A 24,068-nucleotide genomic window follows, 5' to 3' on the forward strand; every position below is an offset into this window, starting at 1 on the left:
TTACGCTTCAATTTGATTGCCATTTATTATTCACTACATACAGAGAATCATTCATGCTCGAATACCAGGGAATCGCATATGAGGGAAACAGTAAATGTACAGACCAACAGAAGAAACACATTTTCAACTGAGTTATAACTTGGCATCAACTTGAATTGCACCATGTTTTAGCCCAAAGGTGTCTGCTCTTGATTTTCAGACGTGCTGTTAATTCCCAGTCCACCTTCCCCATAAAGAGAACTACATTTCCACTTATGCACAGAGCAGCACAATTTAAAATTAAGTCATTTCAATTTTCTGCTTCCATTTTTTAGTATGACTAACTGAATCAAGTGCAATTAGAAAGGCAAACAGGCATATACCGCCTGTTCCAGATCTGCACTAGCACCGCTAGCTCCTGTCTCTGTATAGCAGCTGCTCGGTATTTCGTCAATGTAAGCTAATACACTGTGCTCTATCATGGTTCATTCGGTGCTGGAGAGCCAAGACAATCAGACCACCTTGTATGCTACTAGCAAAAATACAGAAGAGAAGAAACGACACATGCACAACAGATCTGGTTACAATTTAGCGTCAACATGAATTGCAATGAATGGGTCTTCATCCTCGTTACTAATCAGGAAATTAGCCATGCCATCAGCAGCAACATGAACTTCAACTGCAGTACAGTAGTCACCTTTCTTTTGCCCAGAAATGACATCGCAGTAAGTGCCAGCAGGCAGACCAGTCTGCAGAGTTACATTCAAAGACCTTTGGAAAATATTGAAATGCAATAAGGATTATTTGGACTCTCAAATGCTTTGCAACTCATGTTTGAGACCTTCTCAGATGTTAGGTAATTCTGGAGTTGTTATTCTGCAGCACTTCTCTGGACACTCCAGAATCTATTCTCCCACAGTATAACAATACTCTAGGACTACTGAGGAGCCTAGAAAAACACCAAAGGTTCATGCTGTGCTCAGGCATCATAAGGCTGGTCAACACACACTAGTTAAGATAATTTTTCATGTGAGCTTTTACATTTTGGGCACTTAAAGGAATTTGGTTCTAATCACAAGGAATTATGCTCCTTTACAATGAAAAAAAATAATTACATAAATACATTAATTAATATAGTAGTATTTAAGTATTTACCAGCAATGATGGGAAGCTTGGAAGCTTCTCACTCTCCAGAAACTTTAGGACTTGAACTCCAGAACTTCAAATTGCACTTGAGTGCAATTTTCATTTTCCCCTACCAAACCCCCGTTAGCTTTTTCAGACTATCCCATTACAAGTTCTTGGAAATGTCACTATTAGTAATCTGCTTTTTAAGGAGCTTAAAGGTACTTGAGAAATGCCAGATTCCACACAGATATTGTATTCCTGACATAACGGTACACTAGAATAACATATCAAAATAACCTAAAAAAAATGTCAATCCTAATAAAACCCCTCTCAAGTCTTTGCAGGACGTGCAAAAGGAACTGTTCTGATGGACAGCACAGTAGGCTGGAAGACAAAGGTAGCTAAGAACTCAACCACTACATCCTTCAAATTGCTCATCACCCCAACCTACTTCTAATTATTATAGATCTGACACACTCCTGGTCTCCTAAGTCATCTCACTCTTGCGTACAAGATTGCAACACAGTTGTTAAAACTGCCACTTTTGGACCATATCCCCGAGTCGCCAAGTTCCCTTCTTTCTATAAATGGTCAGACGTTGCTGACTGACCATGCTCTTCAGTGATACAGCCAACTCCAGGAACTGGGAAATAGCAAGAGCACAGTAAAAGGCCTAACCTTGGACAGTGAAGAGTGCTCCTGGTAGAGTGGGGAACACTATGTTTAAACTGTGAACAACTAAGACAGATGAAGCATCTGTTACAAAGCTCTGTTTGAGCTTACAAGACTTTAAAAGCTTTCTCTGCTAACTAGAAGAATTCTAATTTATTCCTCTCTTACTTACCAGTCATCATTATTAAAAACGATGAAGCCTTTATTACCACGACCAAAAGCTACTTGATTGCTGCCGTTGTCCCACCAGTTGGAGAAAGGCTGACCATCCACCACATTACGGAAGATAACCATGTTCCTGAAAATGCAAGGAACGGCTCTCACTGTGGCTGCAAGAGCTCTAAAGCCACGAGGAACATGAAGCAAAAGCAACTGCTTTTACTTATTTTTTCTCCACAGTGTCCTACTTTATTTGACGCCAGCGATGTTCACAAACCCAGTCGTTGCCACAGGTAGTGTCTGCATTGATTGTAACGGGCTTTGTTGATCCATCCGAGTTACTTGGTGGTCCAACCCAGTCATTGATGTCCTGTAATTAAAAAGGGAACTTTAAAACTTCTTACTGAAAGTGCAGGAGTCTATCTGTAGAGAAAAGCTAGATGGAGCATCAACTTCCCACCTGCTGGACTCAACCTGGGACAGAGAAATCACTTCACAAATTTAAATGCACTGGACTGCTTCTCTGGCCCTGTTCTGATCCTTATTCACCGTGAATGTTATCTTCAGCATTACAAGCTTACCCGTCCATTTACAAAATATCTTGGCCAGCGAAAACTTGACATCACGCGTGTGAACCCATACGGATGAGCAAGCATGAAACCAACTGCCATTTTATAAAGCCTGTTTGTCAGACAAAAAAAGTAATGAGACGTGGAAAGAGAAACCGTGCCAGGGAACCAACAGACAAACAAGCAAAAGGAAGAAGCATCACCCAGGCAAGAGCAATCCCTTACCGGGCGTCCCAGAAGGTTAGAATGGAAGCTCCACCGGCCCCGTGCCCCCGCTGGTTGTCGTGATTATCCACAAAGACCAGGGCTCTGTCGGAAGGCACAAAGCCCCAGCCTTCTCCCCAGTTCCTAGCCAAAAACACAAAGACTTGAAGCTACTCCCTCAACTGGCGCATCCCAGCATATCCCGGGTAAGTCGCAGCATCTTCATCCTTACTTTAAGTAGGCCATCTTTTCTCCGTTCCACTTGCGGATCACTGTCCCCAGTTTTGCACCATATTTGAATTCTGTCACTCGGCCGTTTCCAAAGTAGTCACTGCCTTTGATCGGCTCTCCGCCCAAGTCAATTACCTGGTACAGGAAAGATAGAGCATTCCTTTCTACTTAAAAAAACAAACAAGTAAAAGGCATTGCCCTAGACACTGTTTTAAGGAAGAGGCACTACTTGAGCTAAGTATATTATTTGGCTTACTTGCAAAATTCTATTTAAAGCTATTTTCTTCATTTTATCTCAGCCTAGCTGTGAACTTGTTTTCCATCTCCATCCAAAATCTCCTTACTCTGATTGATCACTACTGCATCATTAAGGCTTGGGCCATACCAACTTTATATTTAGTCTAGTCACCACCGTCTCTGCTTCCAGCACGTGGGCAACCTCATTTCACTATGTAGCTAAAGAATGTTTCATTATTTGCCCTAGACCTTGCAGGCAATATACTGATTTAATAAAGTGTGTCTAGCAACTTTAGCTTCTGCTGACTGACACCAACAATTACCTGCTTCTTAGGTCTTTTTAGGATTTATTATTCAAACATAAAACACAAATTCGGAATGTCAAGTAACACTGGTTATGCCATTGGAAAACAAAGATTCAGACCAGGATCACCATTTATTTCTTCTGTTGCAATTTGTTACCCAGAATTTAAAATTCAGGGAGTGAAAAATCTCTTTTTTTAAACCAACAGAATTTTGACAGTAATTTCGATGCAGTAAATTTAATCTCAAGTGAAATTTTCAGGTTACCTAGTTCCAGAAGGTCCAAAACAACTGGGGCATTTTGCATGTCAATGACTGTTTGTGGGCTGATTAGATATTTGTAAATTATGGTTATTAAATCTTGATGATGATTTCTATAGATCTTGAGTCTGAAAGCTGCTCAGGCCCAGCTGAAGCAAAGCATCGCTTCCAGTATGGGACTGAGTCTATACTGTGCCTGCAAGAAATATGTTTGTAAAGTACAATATACAAAAATAAAAATTACCTCCTGGTATATGAAAGGTTTAGTTCCTGCAGAAAACCATTTAGTATTTAGATCTTTCAGCTTGTCTAAAATGGCCTTCACATCCCCAGGCCACATATGCTTGGCAGCATCAATCCGGAAGCCTGCCACACCAATATCAATAAGGTAGTTCATGTACTCAGCAACTTTGGAGCGTACATAGTCCTTCTCCAAGGCCAGATCAAGAAGGCTAACCAAGCGGCAGTCTCGGACCTATATAAAAATTCTGAAATGAAACATTTTTCACCTAATAAACTAAATGTAGTTTAGTTCAAATACATACATTTTGAATTCTGTTATCTACATTACGATGCCAAAATAAAACCTTCACTAGCCATTGTTCACCATGCATATCTTTGCCTTGGACAGTTATCTTGGACAGTCATCTACACAGAAGAAGCGTTAAGAAGTCTGCATTCACCTAGCTTACACAGCTGTAGGTGCTGAAGGATTACAACAGAGAGTCAAAACATTAAATCTATAATCAGATTTTTAATGCAAGTATAAGGCAAAAATATGATAAATTATTTTTACTCCAGTGTATTAAGGAACAGATTCGTTCCTATTTCAAGTGCACTCATTTCTTCTCTGATGTAGGAAAGATTTCTAGAAATTCATTCCTAAATATTTTTAAAATCTTGAGTTATTATAGCCTTATGAAACACTAAACTCTTGTTTTCTGTCCCCTTTTTGCCTTTGTTTCCTGTAAATACAAAATGATAGGCATCAATTTTCATCAAAAGAATACTTTAAACATACACTGAATATACTGAAATGCTTTTTTTAATAACTCTTATGATGGGTTTCTATGGCTGTGCACATCTGCCTGGAGAAAGCAAGGTGCATCAGCCTATGCTGCAAACTGTACTAAAGAATTGGCTATAAAGATGCTCCTTTAGAACTGCTCAAGAATTCAGGGACATTTAAAGTCTCCCCTTCTTCTGCCATTTCTCCAAAACCCCTCTCCCCTCAACTTAGATTCAGGAAAGATCAAATGCATTTGAAAGGCCATAAGACATTATTCAAAAAAGATAGGTATTTATCTTTATAGAATAATTTTTCATTCTGTGGTAGTTTTAAAGTCCTGACCTCGTAATCTGATATAGAGGAACAGATGGGCTCCTAGGAAGAGAAATCTCTAAACAGAAGGTTGATTCTCAAGATTTTAGCATTAGTATTTTTCTTTATGAAATCCTAATCTCTCTCTTCTGAAACTGAGACCAAAGAAAACTTCTAAATTGCAATAAAAGGCAAAACATAACTCTTACTTTTTTTTTTAAAACACAAAAACCCCACACAAGATAATCCCTAAATAGATTTTTTGAGCTTTAAAACTGTCTTTATAAAGTACCTAAGCACATTTGTCTAAATCTGAAATTGAGCCATTGGCTCAAGTAGAGCTATCCCTTTAAGAAGTAATGTTCCCAATAGCAATGCTAACCTCTGTTATCAATTTGGATGGTTTTCCATGAAGGTTTTTGTTTTGTTTTGTTTTTAAAAAATGTCTGATAGTAAAGGGGAACAAAGAAACCACGGCACAGGAACGGATGTACGTGAAAAATATATTTATAGTTCTAGGTTTACCTGAGATATATCATGATAATTCTCAATGTCTCCACTTCTAGATTTACATTTACCATCATTAAAGTCCCAGCCAGAATATGGCACAGCTGGAAAATCTTCAGTCTTTGCATTGAAATAGCTTCCACAAGTAGCATGGTTGCCAGCACCAGCATTAGCTCCGCACATATGGTTGATTACCGCATCCACATAAATATGTACCTAGAGAACAGTATTCACATTTCAATTTGAGAAAGCTACTTCCCACGGCACCGGTAATTAACATTCTCTCTCTCTTACCTCCTGCCCTATCCCCCTATTTCTGCTTGCTTGCAATTATTTAAAATATTTCTCTCTTATTAACATATAGCAATGGTGATATAACATGCATCTCAACAGGTAGGCAGAAAAAAACCCCATCTTCACTCCAGTGCTACCATGCCTTCTCTTCTAAATTATCGGTTGTCTATATCCTTGCATTGTTAACACCAGAAGGTTTTCAAAGCACTTACTCCAACATTGTTGCACCTGGTCACCATGTCTCTAAATTCAGTTTCATTTCCAGATCGTGTGCACAGCTTGTAGCTGACGGGCTGGTATCTTTCCCACCATGGTTGCCAGGGGTCAGTAATGATAACATTTTCATTTGGAGGTGAAATCTGTGAATAAGATGGTGTCTCTTGGTAACAGGATACTGATAATGGTTTATTTGTTTGCGCAGTATTGTTAGAGAAAGAACATAAAAATAGAAAATCAGGTCTCTTTAATGGAAGACGCTCACAATACCTAACCCACATAGATCATCAGTATCCTCTTCTTACACTGTAGCGGGCTGAAAATAAAAGACTTAGGCCTGGACCTTCAGCAGGTAGAAACATACTATAAAAGTTATGTCCATGGACATAGTGTTCTAATCATCTTTGTGAATGCAGGCCTCAAAGATCAAAAGAAGGGTCTGAAATCTGAAGGACTAGGTCAATAGAGATAGCCCAGAACCAGGAAGGAACTGACTGCAGAACAACTGACGTAACATCCTGCCCTTAAAATTGATCTGACTTCTCATTTTTGTAATGTTCTGGATAAAAGCGTTCTTGACATGAGACTTGTCACAGTTTCCAGATAAGCTATACCTCTTCCTTTTATAGACTCTTTCCAGGATACTTTTCAGGCAACAATCTTTTGCTGCTACCTCCAAGTGTCTAGGCATAACCACCCGATCACACCATTTCTCACAAAGATCCCTCGGCTGCAGCCTACTTAGCTGCCACTCCTGTGTGACCAGCTCAGCAAGTCTGCATCTGAAAAAACTTTCTTTCTCAGACTCTGTCAGAGCATGGATTAAAAAGATATCCAAGCGTATACCATAGTCTACGAAATCAGTTTAAAATCAATCAGACCTGTGTGCCTGGAAAGAAGGTTGCAAAGAAAAGATGTATTATTTGAAAATTATGGGAAAGTTCTTGCTCAGGCCAACTTGCAAACTCCTGGGCTACAAGAGACAGGCAGACTTCTCTCACCAGTTTTTCCTGAGCAATCTGACAAACAAACTGAAATAATTTAACAGGTGACTGCTCTCCAGCCATACTACTCCACCTACTAACACTACTGGTTCCACGGGAACACGCGTCTGTTGTTCAGACGGAACAGATTCACAGAGACACACCTCCACCAGAACCAGTGTTCAGTTCATTTCTGCCTGTTCACCCCAGGTTCCTGCAAAGAAGGGTCTCTTAATGGCTTACTCTGACACTAGGCTTTACAGAGAGAAACTTGCCAGTTTGGGTGAACACAATTAGCAGCCTTTTATATTTATTTATTTAAAACCTTCAGCAATTTGGTATTCTCTCTGGAAGACCTTTTTTCAGTCATAGTTTCATTTTATGTTTATCTAGCTCTTAAGAGCTTCCCTTGATTTAAATAATATCAAGCAGATAAACATAAGTTACTCTTCACAGCAATAAAAAAAAGATTTAGCCAGTGATATGCAATTCTAATTCATCTAAATGTAATAGCACAGAGCGCAAAACATGCACTTTGGAGCGATGAAATAAATTCACGCTTACGTGATGATGGCTGAAGAATATATTTGTCAGCATTTACTACTTCCATTACCAATTTCTATTTTTCATTTTCAGTACCTGTCCTTTGGTGAATTGAACATTTTCTCTGAAGAAAAAAATTATCACCTATGTAGCAATTTTAGTACCTACTGATAGGAACAAACATACCTGAACTCCTCCAAATCCATTAGGAGCTAAATAGCGTTCACACTCAAGAGCAATATCCACCCAGCGCCACTCAAAGAGATGTACAATAGATGTCCTCCCAGAGAGAGTATTAGGGTTGTACTGTGCCCAGCAAAACCCTATAATTAACAGAAGAAAATAGATACCCATCCTGTGCTCTGTGATCAGTTGCTCTCTTCTTACTGTCTATTTGTGTTCCTGCAAGAGGATAAAGTACACATTACAAAATACACATTTAAAAGTAAATGCCCATCCAGTATCATGTTTATTTAACTTTACTTGATTGTCATTTTGTTTGAGAATTGGATTCTATCCAAGCTATATCAACCCCTCATATAACGGTAACTTTGTTTTTCTGAAGTTAAAATTCAGATGTTGTCTAATACAGGCTGTCTCCAGTGTGCAAAAGCTGTACTTTTATTAGTATAAAGCCAAAAACAACCCCAAAAAGCAAAGGAGTATTTATATAGACTGAAATGGACATTTAATTTCTCATTTTAATGTATAATACTTTACATTCCTATTTATCCTTGAGAGGCATCTTTTTTTCAATCTGTGTTACTATGACTTGTGCATATTTAGACAAGGCCTTGGAGAAGCAGCATGTTTCGTATCATGAGTCGCCACGAAACCCCAGATATTTTGGAGGTCTAACATATGTGAGTGTGTCATTCATGATATGCACGATATCTATCATTCAAACAACAGCCCTAACCTTGGAAGATCTCTCAGATATAGTCACTTCTGTACTGACTCAAAACCAGAAACACTAAATGTTTAATCTGTGTACACCTGTACAATTTGTGCAGAGATATTCTTCTTCCAGAGAACACAGGGCAATGGCATGCAGAGGTTAGAAGTGCTGTGAAGCTCCGTAGCCAAGTCTCCTTCTCAGTGCCCAGGTACACAGTTCTGCAAATGCACTGAAGGAGCCTTCCAGAGGAGGAAAACCAGCTGCGTTACCTTCTGATAAGCTAGGCTAAGAACTATACTTCCCAATTCATATCGTATTTGTATTTACTTACATACGAACACAGATGACAAGCCTATAAAATTACCTCTCCTTTTTCTCATCTAGAGAGAGATACAACTTACAACAAACAGAAGTGAAACAACTATCAAGGTTTACATTACACTATTTAGGATCTCATTTTGCACTCTGCATGTTTAGAAGTTGATTTAGAGAGTCTGAGATACAAAGAAGTCCTAGAAGGAGCTCAGCCAAACAAAAGGCTGAACTACTACTTCCCTTAAGTAACAAAACACAGAATCTTGTAACTTTCCTCTAAGTATCTATTCTTTGTAAAAAGCTATCTTAAGACAGAAACAACACAGGGCAAAGAGGGAGTAAGGCAATTCCTGGATGCTGTCATAGGGGACACCAAACACTTCAGTGAAGGTTTAAACATGAACACAAGCGTCTTCAGGTTCGCTACATGAAAGAAAGCTGCACCCTTTCCTGATATAATACACATTTGGGAATGCACTGCTGAAAACTCCAACCTGCTATGATACAGATACCCAAAAAAAAGTTTATATAAAAGCTTACATGATTTCTACAAAACGACCCTCATTTTTATTTCAATGAAAAGATGATCCATATCTCTCAGTCAGCAGAGCTGCATTCTTTGGAGCAAATTCAAGCACAAAATATGCCAGTTTATACAGTGTAGAACCTGCCTTCCAGAGCCTGTTGCTATCAGCTGTCACTGTACTTCACACGAAGCCAGAGTTATTTAGAATGAATCATTTGGTAAATTTAGCTTGTTTTTCTGCTTGTGAACAAAATAATTTTAATGAAATTATTTACTTGAAGATCCTCGGTAGAGTATACAGATAAGTTTCAGCCATAAGCGGTTGTTCTGTGTGCTTCCGTTTTCCTGAAAGAGTGCTGCTTTGCCCTGATAGGAAGAACATACCTTAACAGAAAACAAGCTAAGAAAGTTCAATCTTCTCTGATGAGAGAAGCCATTTATCAGATCGGCAATTTTTACTTACAGCAGTAAGTACACAAAGCAGTAAATTACACAAAGCAGTAAGAATAATATATTTTGACCCAATCAGCTCCAAGGTCTAGTGCTTGAAGAGAAAACTCAATGTAGTTTTTCATTTCTTTGAAACAGGTTTACAGCTGCTCTGGCTTCAGTACAAGCAATGATAAGAGAATGGAGATGTTGAAATCCCCAAGACACTCTGAAGGCTCTAGCTTCAAAACGCTTTTGAAACTTGGAAAAAAGTAAGAGGCCTGTATTCCTCTACAGAAGAAAAGAGAGCACAACTGATTGCAATTCAAAGAACGTGAGAGAATTGTTTCTGAAGAACGCTGTTGCTGTCTTGGACGACCTGAGAACTCAGGTCCGCGTGTCTTCTGCTGGGTTAAAGTCTGTGGTATGAAACTCAGCTGCTATCTCCAAAATACTAGCAACAATATTTAAATTTGCGAGAGGTTTGATGCAGGCCTGCTGAAGCTTCCGATGTTAAAGGCTGTTACAAGAAAGTAGTTTCCATGTGAACTTCTAGTCACTCCTCACAAAACTTCCCTCAGCAGCTGCAGGCTTCATACAGACGAAGCAACTCCGCTTCGGCACCTCCTTCAGACACACAGCACTGCCCCTTGCACAACTCTCGTCAGGAGCGGCTCTACCGACCACAAGTCCTGCCGCGCCTCTTCAGCGCACACGGACAACAAACATACCGACAGCAAGAAGCAGAACTGCATACGTACATTTCGGGGCTCGCCTGTGTCATTTTCAGCGGACTCCACCACCACCATCGCGCCCGCCGCCGGGGCAGGAGCGACGGGAGCCCAGCCCCTTCCGCCGGGGAGCGGGGGCGGGGCGGCCGCCGCAGCCCCGCCCGCCGCAGCCCCGCCCGCCAGCTCTGCCGCCCGCCGCGCCCGCGGAAGCCAGCTCCAGCCCCTCGCCAGGTTCGCCAGTGAGAAACGGTTACGTGGTAAAATAAACTGGTTTATCTAAAAGCTCTGTATTACACGTGATTATGGTGATTCAAGTATATATCCAGATATGGAATATATTTGTCCTCGAGCTTTGAGAAAGGAAATCTCTCTGCATATACACTTTTTTTTTTAAAGTATTTTTGTCTTTGAGTATAGCACCACCTTGCTGTTATTCTACTTCACTGCTTTGAAAATTTACTTAGTTGGGCTTTTAATGCAGTATTTTAATAACTTGGTTCTGTACTTGTAACTCAACATGGGCATTAGGACATATTGCATGTTTCCTCTATTATATACCTTTTTATGTGCAATAAACCGAATCAAAGCTTTGCAAAGTGTCTCCATCCAGATATAGACTAAAAATGCAGCAGCACAAGGAAAGGTTCCACATCGAACCCTTTTGGGGTTTCCCATCTTTGAACCCTTTGACTACAGTGGATTAACTAGCATTTTCTATTTCAATGTTGCTACACAGTGGCTTTGCCATACCAAGTAACAGACAGAGCCTGTCATTATCAGAATGTTGTTTCTTTTCTCTGGGAACAATCAAAACAACTGGAGTAAATATTTGTCTGTATATAACATAAAAGGATCTCATGCCAGAAGCTGCTTGCTAGGCTGGAGTAAAAGACTCAGGTAGGAGTCACAGGACTCAGGTGTTTGTCCTACAATAGAAACAGCAGCAACATAAGCTACTTAAGGAAACCAAAGTATTTACAATGGCAAATGTGTTCTCTTCAGTCTTGTATCAAGTAGGAAGTTACATTTAAGGAAAAAAACTGGAAGCAGTTGGAAATGTTCTAGAAAATAATAAAGGAAGAGTGATTCTCAGTTTGCCATTAGGTCCTCTCTTAGCTGTCAACTTCCAAAGATACAAAGGGATAACAAAGATGCAAACTATGTAACATGTGAAACATCTTAGCGAATTTCCCAAGTTACTATTGTCATAAGGATAATTTAGCTAGAAACTGTTCATTTCGGAATGCACGTGAACTCCACTTTGCAGACGACATTATTTTTACCTTCTCAACCCCAAAATTTTTTTTCGCTACCATATAGTGAAGTCCTTAAAATTCGAAGTTTTTGAGGAAAAAACACCCAGAAGACTGGAACTGAAGATGATCCTTATATATCAAGCTCACATTGAGGACACTGGAGAAATGTGCATGCTTTTTTAAAATCCATCTCTCTAGAATTAAAAGCATATTAGAATGACCTTCTGAATTTGGCTTTCAAAGAAAATTCTGACCAGGCATACAACTCACATTTATATATAGAAAATAAATCTAATTTAGCCTCTGCTATCACAAAGTCTTTGTCGTATCAAGGAGTCAATTTATACAAGAGCACTACAGTAAAATTCATTATTATTACATTATCTGAGTCAGCCTCACCTTCAAAGTTATAGTGGTATGAGTATATTCAAAATTTAATTAAATAAGAAATGTTGCTGTGTCTATATGCCATTAGCCAATGAAGAAATATTGTGAAATAAGCCTGCATTCACTGCTTATGTGGGAACTTGGAAGCCAGCCCTAATGACTCGTTAAAAAAAATAGAGGTCATTTGACCTGAAATATCAGATCAAACAGAACAGACATTCCGAGGGAAAGAAAAAAAAAAATCCAAACAAAAAAAAAACCCCAGCAGAAATGGGTATACAAAAACCCAACTGATTTAAGGGAATGAAAGTTTTGCCTTCTGACCTTAAAAAAAGTTCTCTCAACTGGATTGCAGAAGTTTCCTTGATAGATTATCAGTATAGGACAGTGGGAAGTGTGTTTTATTTGTTCTTTAATAATATAACCCCACCAAGAACACAGCTTAGCTTTATTCATAGTGGAATGGTCACAGAACACTCAACATTTTTTTTTTTTTAAGCCACTTTTTTCTCTCTTTTAAGCATCATAAACCATTCAGAGGTTCTCATAAAACTTCCTCTCTCAGTGTATTTTTCCTGGCCTACTACTCCAAATACAGGCAAGATAAACTAACGAACAGCTACACAGTCCACATGGGAACACAGCAAATAAGCTAATAAGAATTCCAGTAAAAGCATTTTAAAAGTAATCTGCTAAGCCAGTTCATATCGAAAAACCAGCAAAGATACACTTATTTTGGTCCAGCAATCAATACTAGCGATTTAGACTGTTTGCAGCTGGAATGATGATAAAACAAAAGTCTTTACACCAGCCTGTTACCACACCATCAACTATGAATTACTATTTTATGGAGTAATTTTCTCCTTAAATCCATTGAACCCTCTTGCCAAGTAAATGGCATTGCAATGTTTCCCATGTGATTTTAGAAAGTTATGCTAATCTTCCTTGCATGTAACAAATCTTACTATGTGACCTCCACAGCACTGATTTTTATTAAACACAGTTCAACAGGGCAAGGACCACACCTACGCTGGTTTAACACTGTTTTAACTGCTACTCTTGTTTTAATGAGTTTAGTCTCACTAATGGTATTTTTCAAGATGTGGATGAACAATAAAAGTTAATTACTGAGGAAAAAACAGTGCCTAATTTCACAGTACAAATTCATGCCAGTGCACTAGTCCTGCTTAGTCTCAAAGACAAGAAAAAGATTTACGCTAAAATAAGATTATCCTTAGATTTTCTTATCTTTTTACCCTGACACACTAACAGCTAAACATCACACTCAAGGAGGAAAGAATTCACTGTGGTGCATATGAATATACACTCTGAATCATCTAGAACATGCTGCACAATTACAATTGGATTGTTTACCTTTAAAAAAAGTGTCTTCCTCCTCCTTCCTGCTCCCAAACCCCACAACAAAACAAAAGCCAAAATGGAGAGAAAAAGGCAAAATGGGCAAAATGAAGAGAAAGGAAATAATTTATTAGAGATTTCACAAGCAAGCTAACGTACATTTATCATCATGTAAGTCTTGTGACAGTTTAAAGATGTCTGGAATCTTTAAGATGAGAAAACTTATACTCTGCCTTAAATACTTTAGAAATGCTACTACGCACAGTTCAAGAGTCCCGATGATTACACTGCTTCTTCCCTCAGCTTGAAAATACTTGAAAGAGATGGAACACAAAAGGGACCTGGAACATCACAAAGGCATGTTAAAAAGTAAGACCAAACAGAAGATAGTAGTGTTGTGCTTTCTTTTGTCAACTAAATGGAAAGATGCTTAGTATTTAGAAAAGTGCTGAATATCTGAAAAAAATCTGACTTAATAGATACAGGCTGTATTAATTTTATATTACAGTAAGTTAAACAATAATGTAATATGAAACCCACAAGAAAAATGTAAGTCACTGACAACAACACTACCTCAGTGCAGAGAACAATCTAAAAAAAAAACCAACAAAAATGTAGCAGCGATGAATAGTTGGTTAATAGTTCAACTCCAAATACTTCATTGCAAGATATTGTTAGATTTTCTTCTCTATTCAAAAAAGAAAAAGTAAGGAATGTACAGACTAAGTCAACTACCGATTGTTTCTTATATCAGGACAACAGTAATCATCAAATGATCTAAAATACTGGTCAACTCTTTAATATTATTAAGAATTGCTCTGCAACATATTTTAACCAATGTATTATTATTATTATATTTATTTAAAGAAAAACCAAGCAGACACCCTCTGTGTTAGCTCAGCACAGCTCCACGCACATCAGTGGAACACTTCTAGCTCATACAAGCTAAGGAATTGGACCACAAATTAGCAAGTTATATGACCTTTGAGGAAGAAGGTGGAGGCCACCTTTTAAGACTAGAAACCTTCATTGTGTCTATTCACGCAACACAGACAACTCATTGATTTTCTTTTTCCCCTGAAAAAGTGCCCTTTTCTTTTAAAATTACCAGATTAGTTCAAGCTCTAAACCATGTAAACTCCTCCCCACACCTACTCTATACAAAAACTTAGATGTAGTTGAGTGCTACGGGAAACATTGCACAAAAAAGGATACAACAAGAAAGGATACACTCTGCATGACAGTATTACTGCAGTATTTACGCAGGAATGTTTCTAAAGAAGAACAGCAGAATGTGGTTTAATTTTACTTGATTCTCAGTATTGCATACACATAACTTTATGCTACCTATCAAAAGCAAATATGCCTCTCTGATAAAATACAGTTTGACCCCTTATGAGATTTAATGAGGGCTGATGAGTCCACCAACACTAAACTCCATATTCAAAAGTAAATACATTTTTTGATAACTTGAACTACCAGGACAACACCAGATTTTTCTGTCTCATTAATTCTCCTTCAAGTCTTTGCCATTTTAGAGACTCACTTTTTCCATCAGGTCCAAAACCCAATCATGTTTCCATTCAATGCAGGCTTTCAAGTCACTTCTTCCCTATGAAGAAGCTGGAGACCTCTCAACATCAGTTTCTTCTACATAACCTTTCTCCCAAAAAGTTGTATTTTAGCTACAGAAAAAATAGTCACCCCAAATACTAACTGAAATTTTTGCCAGTCTATCAAGAAAAAGATATTTCAGCCAGCAAGGAGGTACATAGTATTTTTATAAACCGTATGTATTATTTTCCTCTACAAAGGATAAAACCTTTATAGAGAAAACACTAAAAAAATTAAAATATTTGCAATAACATTCATGAATTTAACATGGCTTCTTCCTGTTTAAAAATAATCAAAAGTTTAACTTATGTCAATTTAGTTGTTAAAAAATAAAAGAGAACAATAACATTGAGACACAGGATACAGATCAAATTTGAAGTCCCTCAAATGTTTGCATAAACTTGTTTACATGCATATTTATTTTTCAAATGAGATTCTGACACTGTTCTTTCTTATGGACTCAGATTTCTATCATGGAATTTTGCATCATAAATCAGCATCCATCAGAATATTCTAGCAGGAACAGGAAAACATAGTCATGCAGAAATAGGGTTCAGTTTCATCATTAGTTGGGAAGTGAAATAAATATTTTTAATTAAACCTCATGGATCCCTAGAAATCTGTATTAGTCTATGGCACATTCAGTGATCTTTACATATAAATGGTCAAGGTAAGGAAGAAGTTCTGCCCATGATACATTAAACCAATGACACCAAGGGAACTCATGTAAGAGTTTCAGGTGCACAAATAAGTCTTGCATAAGTACGTGTTTGCTCACTCTAAAAAAAGCTTCTGAGTTGACCATCAACATGATTAATAACCAAATAAGCACCTCGTTATTTTCTTTATGTAATTCAAGTATTATTTAGCCTGTTTAGTGAAGTCAGAATTAGTTTTAGTGTACAAAATTAGTTGGAAAGACATGGAATTCCTAGAAGAATAAAAGTGTTCAGACTTCATTTATAAGGCTTTCCAACAGCTAAAACACTTCCAAGTTTCTTTTTTGCATTTAAAGAAATGTTAGTAATTTTCTACTTATTAGACACTGGATAAAATAATATAAACACAAGGTTTTTTTCTAACAAGTAAGGAGTAAGAAACAAGACTGAAACATTCCCATAAACCACTGTTCCTAATAGAATACTTTAGCCAAGGCTCATTTGTCTCTTTTCAGTGACCAATACAGAAGCAGCCTGTAAAAGTGATCTTTAATTTGATAAAATAAAATACAGATTTTGCAAACCACAAATCAGTAACTCAAAATAGGAACTGGTAAGACCAAATAGCACCTCAGAAATGAAGGAACCAAGCTCAAATATAATCTGATGAAAAAATCCTTAGACAAGTGACAGAACAAGAAACCTACAATTGAAATAACTGTTATAAATAGAAATACTACCCTCACAACCACTATACTGCAGGGTCTCCAATTTTTAAAAATCCAAAACAGCTGTTCACATCCTTTATTTCAAACTTCTGGGTTTTTTTGCAAAGTAACAATGATCAAAACATCGAGATTAAAAACACATCATGGATTAAGTAGAATGTTTCAGAAGCATTCAGCCTAAGCTTTGAGTTCATTTGGTTTTAGGTGGAGGCATAACCAGAGTGATTCCCAGCTGTAATCTGTAATTAAGTTAAATGCCCTTTAAATTTGAGCTAGCTGATCTATCAGAGGGTGCAGATTGAGCAATAAGTGCTTCTAATTCTTGCACCAGTTACATCACATGCTAATTTGAGACAGTTCACTACTCAAATGTTTTTAGGCCATGAAACCCCTCAAAGTTAAATTAGAGCTGATTTTGCTTGAGTTAACTCTTATATAAAGCAAATACTTAAGAGTAAGCACTAGTGAAGTAAAGCTATATGATAGGAAATAAAGTTAAATAGTGATTACTTTCTGCTAAAAGTTACTTTCCCATCAGGTTTAGACAATAATGCCAAAAATCTGGACCTATGCATCCCACAACAAAGGAAGCCTTGGTCAATGCAACATTATGTAGCACTTTCTGACACAATAACCTTCCCTAAATCAGACTAGTTTAAAGGATGCTGCAACAGCACTAAGATCTCATTTTCCAAAGTTAGCAAAGCCAAAGGTCCTTTACAGAGCTAGCAGAAGTGAGTTTATTGCTGAAAACTTCTTCAGGACCACTTTACAATGGCAGGGATGGAAGCGAAGGAGAAGAGAGGGAACTCTTTTCAAAGCCAAAACCCCAGAAGATTACTAAAAGGTAAGTGGTCTGATTCCACAGAATTATTCTCCTTAGCTCCCCAGATTAAGGATTAGAAAAACTGACAACTACCCTAGGATATCAGGATTAGGGAAATGGCAGTCTCTGAGTTTCTAAACAGAGGAAGAAGCAACATTTTAAATTTACACCAACTATATACCTTGCATTCTGGTTTTCTGATATAAGTGCACATTTAAGAAAAGAAAATTGTATGGAACATTGCCCCTCCACCACCACTATTCCTAAAGAAGCCATTAAAAAGATAAATAAAAACAAACAAAAAAACCCCTAACACAACAAATGAATGAAAAAGCCCAGCCTATTTCTTTATTTTTATTTTCAGGCAGAGAATCCATACCTTGTGCAGTGTTCTACTTTTTTCTTTTCCCTTCATTGGCATCCTGTTTTGGCCTAGCTGAACGAGCAAATTGCTGAGATTCTGTTAAGGACTACAAGTGTCAATGATAAACAGAAGCCAATCAAGAAGCAAAAAAGCAGCATTATTTCAGCAAAAGATATCTTAAAAAGTGGCCTTTATCTGTGAATCAGTTCTACTACAGTATTAAATATTATAACAATAGTGTCTATTAGTCAAAGATTAGAACCTCACTGATCTGCAGTACAAAAAAATTTTAAGAGAGCCTTTCCAAGAGCTTACAATACTAAGTAAATAACCGGGAACGGGTTAGGTGTAAACAGAGTAACTACAGCAAGATAAATGCTTGATATTTACAATCCTCCATCCCAGCATGTTAATTCTGTAACTCTGATGTCTCAGTAGGTATTTGGGAAGGAAAAAAGCTAAAAGGAACAGAGGTTGGGGTGAGCAAGAGCACAAAGAAAAGGAAATAAACTATGAAACATTTAAGTGAAAAATAAGAAAGGACTTATAGACAAAAAACAGGGCAATGCAATCAAACAGTGTAGAAATCCTAACATGTTACACAGGCCCAAAAAGTAACTGACAGTTCCAGCTGGAGAAGCAGTCTACATAAAGAAATGTTCCTGTCAGGGTCAGTAGTCTCTATGTTCCTAATTCTGTAAACACAGGCTTAACCAAGTCAAAAAGCCTACTTAATTTAAATACAATGGTCATACAAGCTAAATTATCTTTTGTATTGTGTTTGCAGGATCAAAGAGCTAAGACCAGAGAAGACAATTTTATTGTCTTAAATAAAGCACATTTACTTTCCTATTTCAGAAGAGGTGCCTCTATATATTTTTCAGTTATCATAAAACAATAGTACACTATGCTATGCTGCCTGGTTTTCTTAAAGCATTTCCTCTTTCCATAGATTTCTAATAAGTAGAACACTATGACAAAACTAGAGATTGACAGACAAAGAATATAATGTAAATGTTTGAAGAAAAAGATACAACCACCATGGGTTTTTCAAATAAGACATATCCATTTGCTTCTTTTAAAGCTTTAGCAGCTGCTTTTTCATTAGGAAGTCCAATGAAAGCCTGTCCCTTCATACGGCCTTCTTTCATCAAACGTATATCAAACCTAGAGGCAAAATTGAGAATTGGGAATTACTAATGTTTAACCACACTTTCATATTTCACAGTACAAGTATAATTCTCATGCTTCAAGTTGGACAAATAGCAGAAATGGGAGCAGAGCCTACAAGCACGAATTATATCATTGGAGACCATTTTGCCTGGGGGAGCCATTTAGTAAAAAGTGACATTAGACTGCAGGATGGCAAATTGGTGTGCAACTGTAGTAAATATGACATATGCAAAGTGATCAGACATACACAATCATCCAAACTGTTTATCTGTGTCACTCAGCCAATAAACAGTAAATTTGGTAACGAAAATATAAGGGCAAAATAGCAGGGTCTTCAGACACTGTTCAAAAAAATTTCTATTTCTGCACTTGTGATAAATGAAGATTTTCAGACGAAATGCATTTTTTCTTTCTACAGAAGCAGAAAGAAAAAAGTAAAGATGACTAGTTTTTAAATCACAATTTTCACCAGTATTATAGAAGTTAACATAACAGGCTTAATTTTAACCAAGTACCAAATTAACTTACATATTTCGTTCCACTTCTGACTGGAAGTCAACGTATCTTCCAAAAATGAACTTGAGATCCTGAAATTAAAGGGCAGGTATAAGAGGAAAGCTGATAAAAAGCCCTTTTGTTAAATATTTAATTTGCTTGTTTACCTACCTTTTCTTGAACTTGTTTAGCTAAATTCTTCACATATATCCTGCAATTTGGATCACCTGGCTCATAGTTTTTGAAAACAGAAAATTTTTCCATCTCTTGAAGACAGAAAAACAGACAGTGTTTCAGCTCATTTACTTACTTTGTATTTTTACTCGAGTATAAAATAACTAAATTTAATATATGATCAATTAATAAAGGAAATACTTATTTAAACTATTCATTGCAACAAATCAAATAGCTGTTATTAGATAATTTATTCTCACAGTTATACCTTCTCTAGAAAGTTTGTTTTTTTCTAGATCCCTTCTAGAAATAAATTCTGATGGTATTTCATCATCCTCCTCTTCAGTTTCCATTTTATCATTTGAGCTAGGAGCTGGGAAAATCCTTCCAAAGCCTGTATTATTGATTTCTTCTGTGGATGCATAAAGGTCTGAAATTTCAACACATGATATAAGTGGTTTGTATGTTTATTCACAAGAGGATCAACAGCAAGCAAAAAAGTATACTCCTTCAGTAACATTTTAATATAGTAGACTTTGTAAAGCAATTTTAACACATCCTTAAAGAAATGTGTCTTAACCCCTGATATGACAAACACACCTGCTCTATATGGTCCTATAAAATCAACTGTACTACAAATAAAAGCCATGGCATATGCCAGTTAAGGTAAAACTAGCCTGGCTGTTCAAGCCTGTATCCATCTCAATGGTTTATCTAATTTTCATTCAAAGAAACTGGTTATTACTGTAAAGTACCAAGAAACACAGACTGACCATAACCCTATAAGAAACCATCACACCTCATTGCTATTATCGCCCAGCATTTTTATAGTAGATAATCAGTGCATCACAGAGAAGGAGTTGGCAATCACTTGAATGCTGCTCTCTAAGAGCTGGAAAAGGAAAATCTGAAATTAGCCTGATATATTCAATTACAGTATGTAATACTGAGAATGCATTTGTAACATATATGCTAAAAACACCTTAACATTTAAAAGAGTGCAATTCACCATAAACCCACAGATCACATAGGAGAGAAAGAGACTTTTAAAATCCTCTAGATCCTTTACTGTACCAAAACAGAGTTCTGTGCTTTAACATGGGAAAAACAGCAAATGCAGACAAGATGCAAGTTTGTTCTTAAACAAACCCTGATGTATACTATTTCTGAAAGCTCCAATACAAAAGAAGAAAAGAATTCCCTGGCCTAAATTTCAGCAGCCTTCTACACACTGAAACCACATGAATTTAATATTAAATACATTTGAAGTATGAACTCTCTTACCATTTCTTTCTTCTTTTTCTGAGTTTATCTGAAGAACAGCTGGGATGTCAGTAGTAATATGGAACTCGATTTTTTTATGACCTACATGCTGTGGCTGCTCAAAGACATCTGAAGGTGACAGTGTAGGGTGCAAATTACTGTTTAAGACAACAACATGTTAATTAAAGATTCACACACTGATGAATGCATAGCCAAATACAAGATTTCTTTCAGACATTTTATGCTGTTGTTTACCACAAATACATGACTTCTCCATGTCATAAATTTCACCCAATACAGTTCAAGTTGATTAAAACACTGCAAATACAGTAGGTATGACTGGCAGTGAGAGCAAAAACAAGAATTACATACCACATTACAGGATAGACAGGCACTTATGAAAAACTTTATCAGTAACTTAAATACAAAAAATAACTGGCCTTGCTGCTGCTCTTACATAGTATATAAAATATACCACATTTTCAAAAAATATAGCAAATCACTTGGAGGAAGAAGGCTATTAGTAAAAATGCATTCACAATTGATCGTCACTACATAGAAATATTACACTGGTGTCTACTGTGCCATAGTACTGCATTTCCAAAAACCAAGCTTATTTAAACCAAATCAGTTTGTATCCTTCTAGTACCATCCTTTTTTTTTTATTTTAAATACTTATTTTAAGAAGTATCCCAAACAATAAATCCAGATTGCTTCTGTGAGGGCTGTGATATGAAATTGTTTCTCTTTTTTATGAAAAAGGGATTTTTATTAGTTTAATAGCAAGAGAAAGACAGAGCTTGAACCAGGCACACTTTACAGATTAAGGTTCTTGAGCAGACTTGAATTCAAATTATATGAAAATTTGGACCTTTAGAGCAATAAAGCCAAGCATGAGGATAAAGGAAAACCAACTCCACTACCAAATTTACGTATCAGTGAAGAATGCTTGCTTTAAAGCAGTAACACTAAAGCAAACATGATACTGAGAATGCCATTTAGTAAAAGGAATAATCTTCTGATGAAGTGCAAAAACCACAGAAATAATACAAACCTGTGCGGAGTACACACGGGAACATTCAATAAGTCTTTAATTCTTTGCTTTTTTCTAACACCACGCCTCTTTGTGTTTATTGGTCTTTTAGGCTGAAGGGTTGCTAATTCCATCAACTTGGTCATTCTATTTTAAAAAAAAATTTAAAAAGAACCAGTGGTTTACAGTTTATTTGAAAATACTCATTTTGAAAAGCCTTCCCCCTTCCTTAAGGCCCTCAAAATACAACTTTTCAGAATATGGTTATAAATCTAGCTACCTTATGACTGAAACTACATGAACAAACTATAACACATAGCAAATGGATATACACAGATCACTTAAGTGACCGATCAACATCATAGTGAGTTCAGTGATGCCCCTTCCTTCCCCAAGCATGCACCTAATTAGGACATCGAAGCTGTAGAAACGCTAAGAAGCCCCAAGCTGAACCTTTTTTTGCAATACTATTTCCATTCAATAGGAGTGCCTTTTTCAAAATGCATGTATTTTTCTGAATATTGCATAGGGACTTTCTGATTTACTTTTCAGTTTAAATAGCAAATAAAATTGCTTATTCATTTAATATTAAAGATTAAAAAAACCAGCTATGATGTAATTCAGTCCCAAAACTGCAAGAGAATCCTCAGCACACACAACCTCCCGTTATTATTACTCCTAGCAATACACACTGATGTACAAAGAACATTTTGGAAGTCAGAGTGCACATATGATTCAGGCCGAGTAGTTTACTCAATAAAGATGTGGAAAAATGAAGAACCAAGAAAAAAACCTAATTATTGCTTCCTTATATCTGCACTCTCTCTTCATTCTGAGTTTTTGTTTTGTTGGGTTTTTGGACATGGGAACAAATTATAATTTGCATACCATTTGGCCATGTTCCTTCTCTTACTATGATTCAAAACACCACTGTCCTTCTGTTTTTAAGTCACTCTGGAGCTTCCTTAAGCATCTGGAAAGATTACCTATATACTGCAAATACTAACAGATTCCACCATTTGCTGAACTAGAAGCTAGAAAAGTAAAAACACCACTTTAAAAGAGCCCAAAAGCTGGCAAATGACTGTAAAATGCATACCTCTCCTTTTCCTCCTCATTATCACTTTCATATTCTGATTCATCTCCACTAGATAGTTGCTCTTCCTCCTCTTCAGGCAAAGGAGGCTCTTCAGGAGGCAGAGGTGGGATTGGAGGAGGTGGCACAGGCACTGGTAAATACTCTTCATACTAATTATAGGGAAAAAGTTAAAGTAACTAAACCTTTTAAGAAAAAAGTTGCCTATCTTGTTTTCCTTTACATAATAAAAACAGACAAAGCAATAAATTAGAAGATGGCAAGAAGCATTTTTTAAAGTATGTTTATAAGGATCTAGATGCTATTTTGCTAAACTACATTACTAATGAAAACTTTCCACAAGAAAAAAAGATTTGCTGTTTCCTGAAGCGTTAACAGTAAATGTTTTCAATCTTGTAATTTGAGGAGTTAAAAAAAAAAAAAAATAGCAACCATGGCCCCAGGTTTTTACTTGGCACTCAGCTTTAAGGACTATCCTGAGAAGAATATGGTCAAAACATATGGGAGGAGGCCTAAGCTCCCAAGCCATCTTAGTTTCTACACTGAACCTTCCACCACCTATCAAACTTACATTTCTATTTCTGTAAGGAGTGAGGATTTCATGAAAGGAATCAGTTTTTTCATTGAGACTGCAAAAAACACATGTAAGGAATTCCCTATGTACAAAATCATCTCCAGCCCCACTTTCAACAGTCTTACTACACTTAATAGCTACTTTTATGTACCATCAGTTCCATAAGGCACTGACGTCTTCTGGCATTAGAAATACTCTGTGCCCGTTAGAAACTGCTTTAGGAATTTCAAGGACTGGCTTCTCACCTTACTACTCTTTTTTGCATGACCATTAAATTCACAGTGCTTAACCTGGCCCAATACCAGGCAACAAATAAAATTATTCCCAGAAAAATCAGTGTGAAATAATTTGATAGATTTATTTCATAGTTTTCTTTACCAGCTAGCTCCCCTGTTATTAGAAGTAGGTGTTCTGTTAGGGAAAACACAAAGTGTAGTGGAGCACAACTTCACTATAGCCAAATACTGTAGCTGTCACTATTCATGCAAGTCCTCACTTGCTCCATCTTCCACTGGCAGGCAGTTAAACCACTATCACAGCAACAGAGAACTGAGACCACAG

General features: G+C 37.0%; 2 protein-coding genes across 6 annotated transcripts in view; both read right to left on the reverse strand.

Moving 5' to 3' along the window:
- On the reverse strand, positions 1-7,963 carry LOC142412651 (pancreatic alpha-amylase-like). Its single transcript, XM_075508227.1, has 10 exons — positions 7,794-7,963; positions 6,078-6,224; positions 5,590-5,787; positions 3,988-4,218; positions 2,944-3,077; positions 2,733-2,855; positions 2,520-2,619; positions 2,187-2,308; positions 1,952-2,077; positions 1-750 (listed from the first exon to the last, which is right to left on the reverse strand). The coding sequence occupies exons 1-10, from the start codon at positions 7,959-7,961 to the stop codon at positions 561-563; spliced, it is 1,539 nt and encodes a 512-aa protein (XP_075364342.1). The 5' UTR covers positions 7,962-7,963; the 3' UTR covers positions 1-560.
- The window catches only part of RNPC3 (RNA binding region (RNP1, RRM) containing 3), a 22,672-nt gene continuing 6,561 nt past the window's right edge, over positions 7,958-24,068 (reverse strand). Inside the window, exons 7-17 of one of the 5 annotated variants that reach the window (XR_012776558.1) lie at positions 22,937-23,085; positions 21,859-21,984; positions 20,826-20,962; positions 19,810-19,971; positions 19,539-19,633; positions 19,401-19,459; positions 18,734-18,866; positions 17,715-17,787; positions 14,049-14,782; positions 13,772-13,849; positions 7,958-8,009 (exon numbers count right to left, since the gene is read on the reverse strand). Coding sequence is in view for 1 of the 5 variants with exons in the window: in XM_075508226.1 (XP_075364341.1) it covers positions 17,728-17,787; positions 18,734-18,866; positions 19,401-19,459; positions 19,539-19,633; positions 19,810-19,971; positions 20,826-20,962; positions 21,859-21,984; positions 22,937-23,085 (921 nt within the window). In the remaining 4 variants the exon portion in view is untranslated. Of the gene's footprint in view, positions 8,010-13,616; positions 13,850-14,048; positions 14,783-17,714; positions 17,788-18,733; positions 18,867-19,400; positions 19,460-19,538; positions 19,634-19,809; positions 19,972-20,825; positions 20,963-21,858; positions 21,985-22,936; positions 23,086-24,068 lie in introns of those variants that run through there. The other 4 variants (XR_012776559.1, XR_012776557.1, XR_012776556.1 and 1 more) reach the window with 4 other exon arrangements.

This window comes from Mycteria americana, chromosome 7, assembly GCF_035582795.1.
Source record: "Mycteria americana isolate JAX WOST 10 ecotype Jacksonville Zoo and Gardens chromosome 7, USCA_MyAme_1.0, whole genome shotgun sequence".
NCBI lineage: Eukaryota > Metazoa > Chordata > Aves > Ciconiiformes > Ciconiidae > Mycteria > Mycteria americana.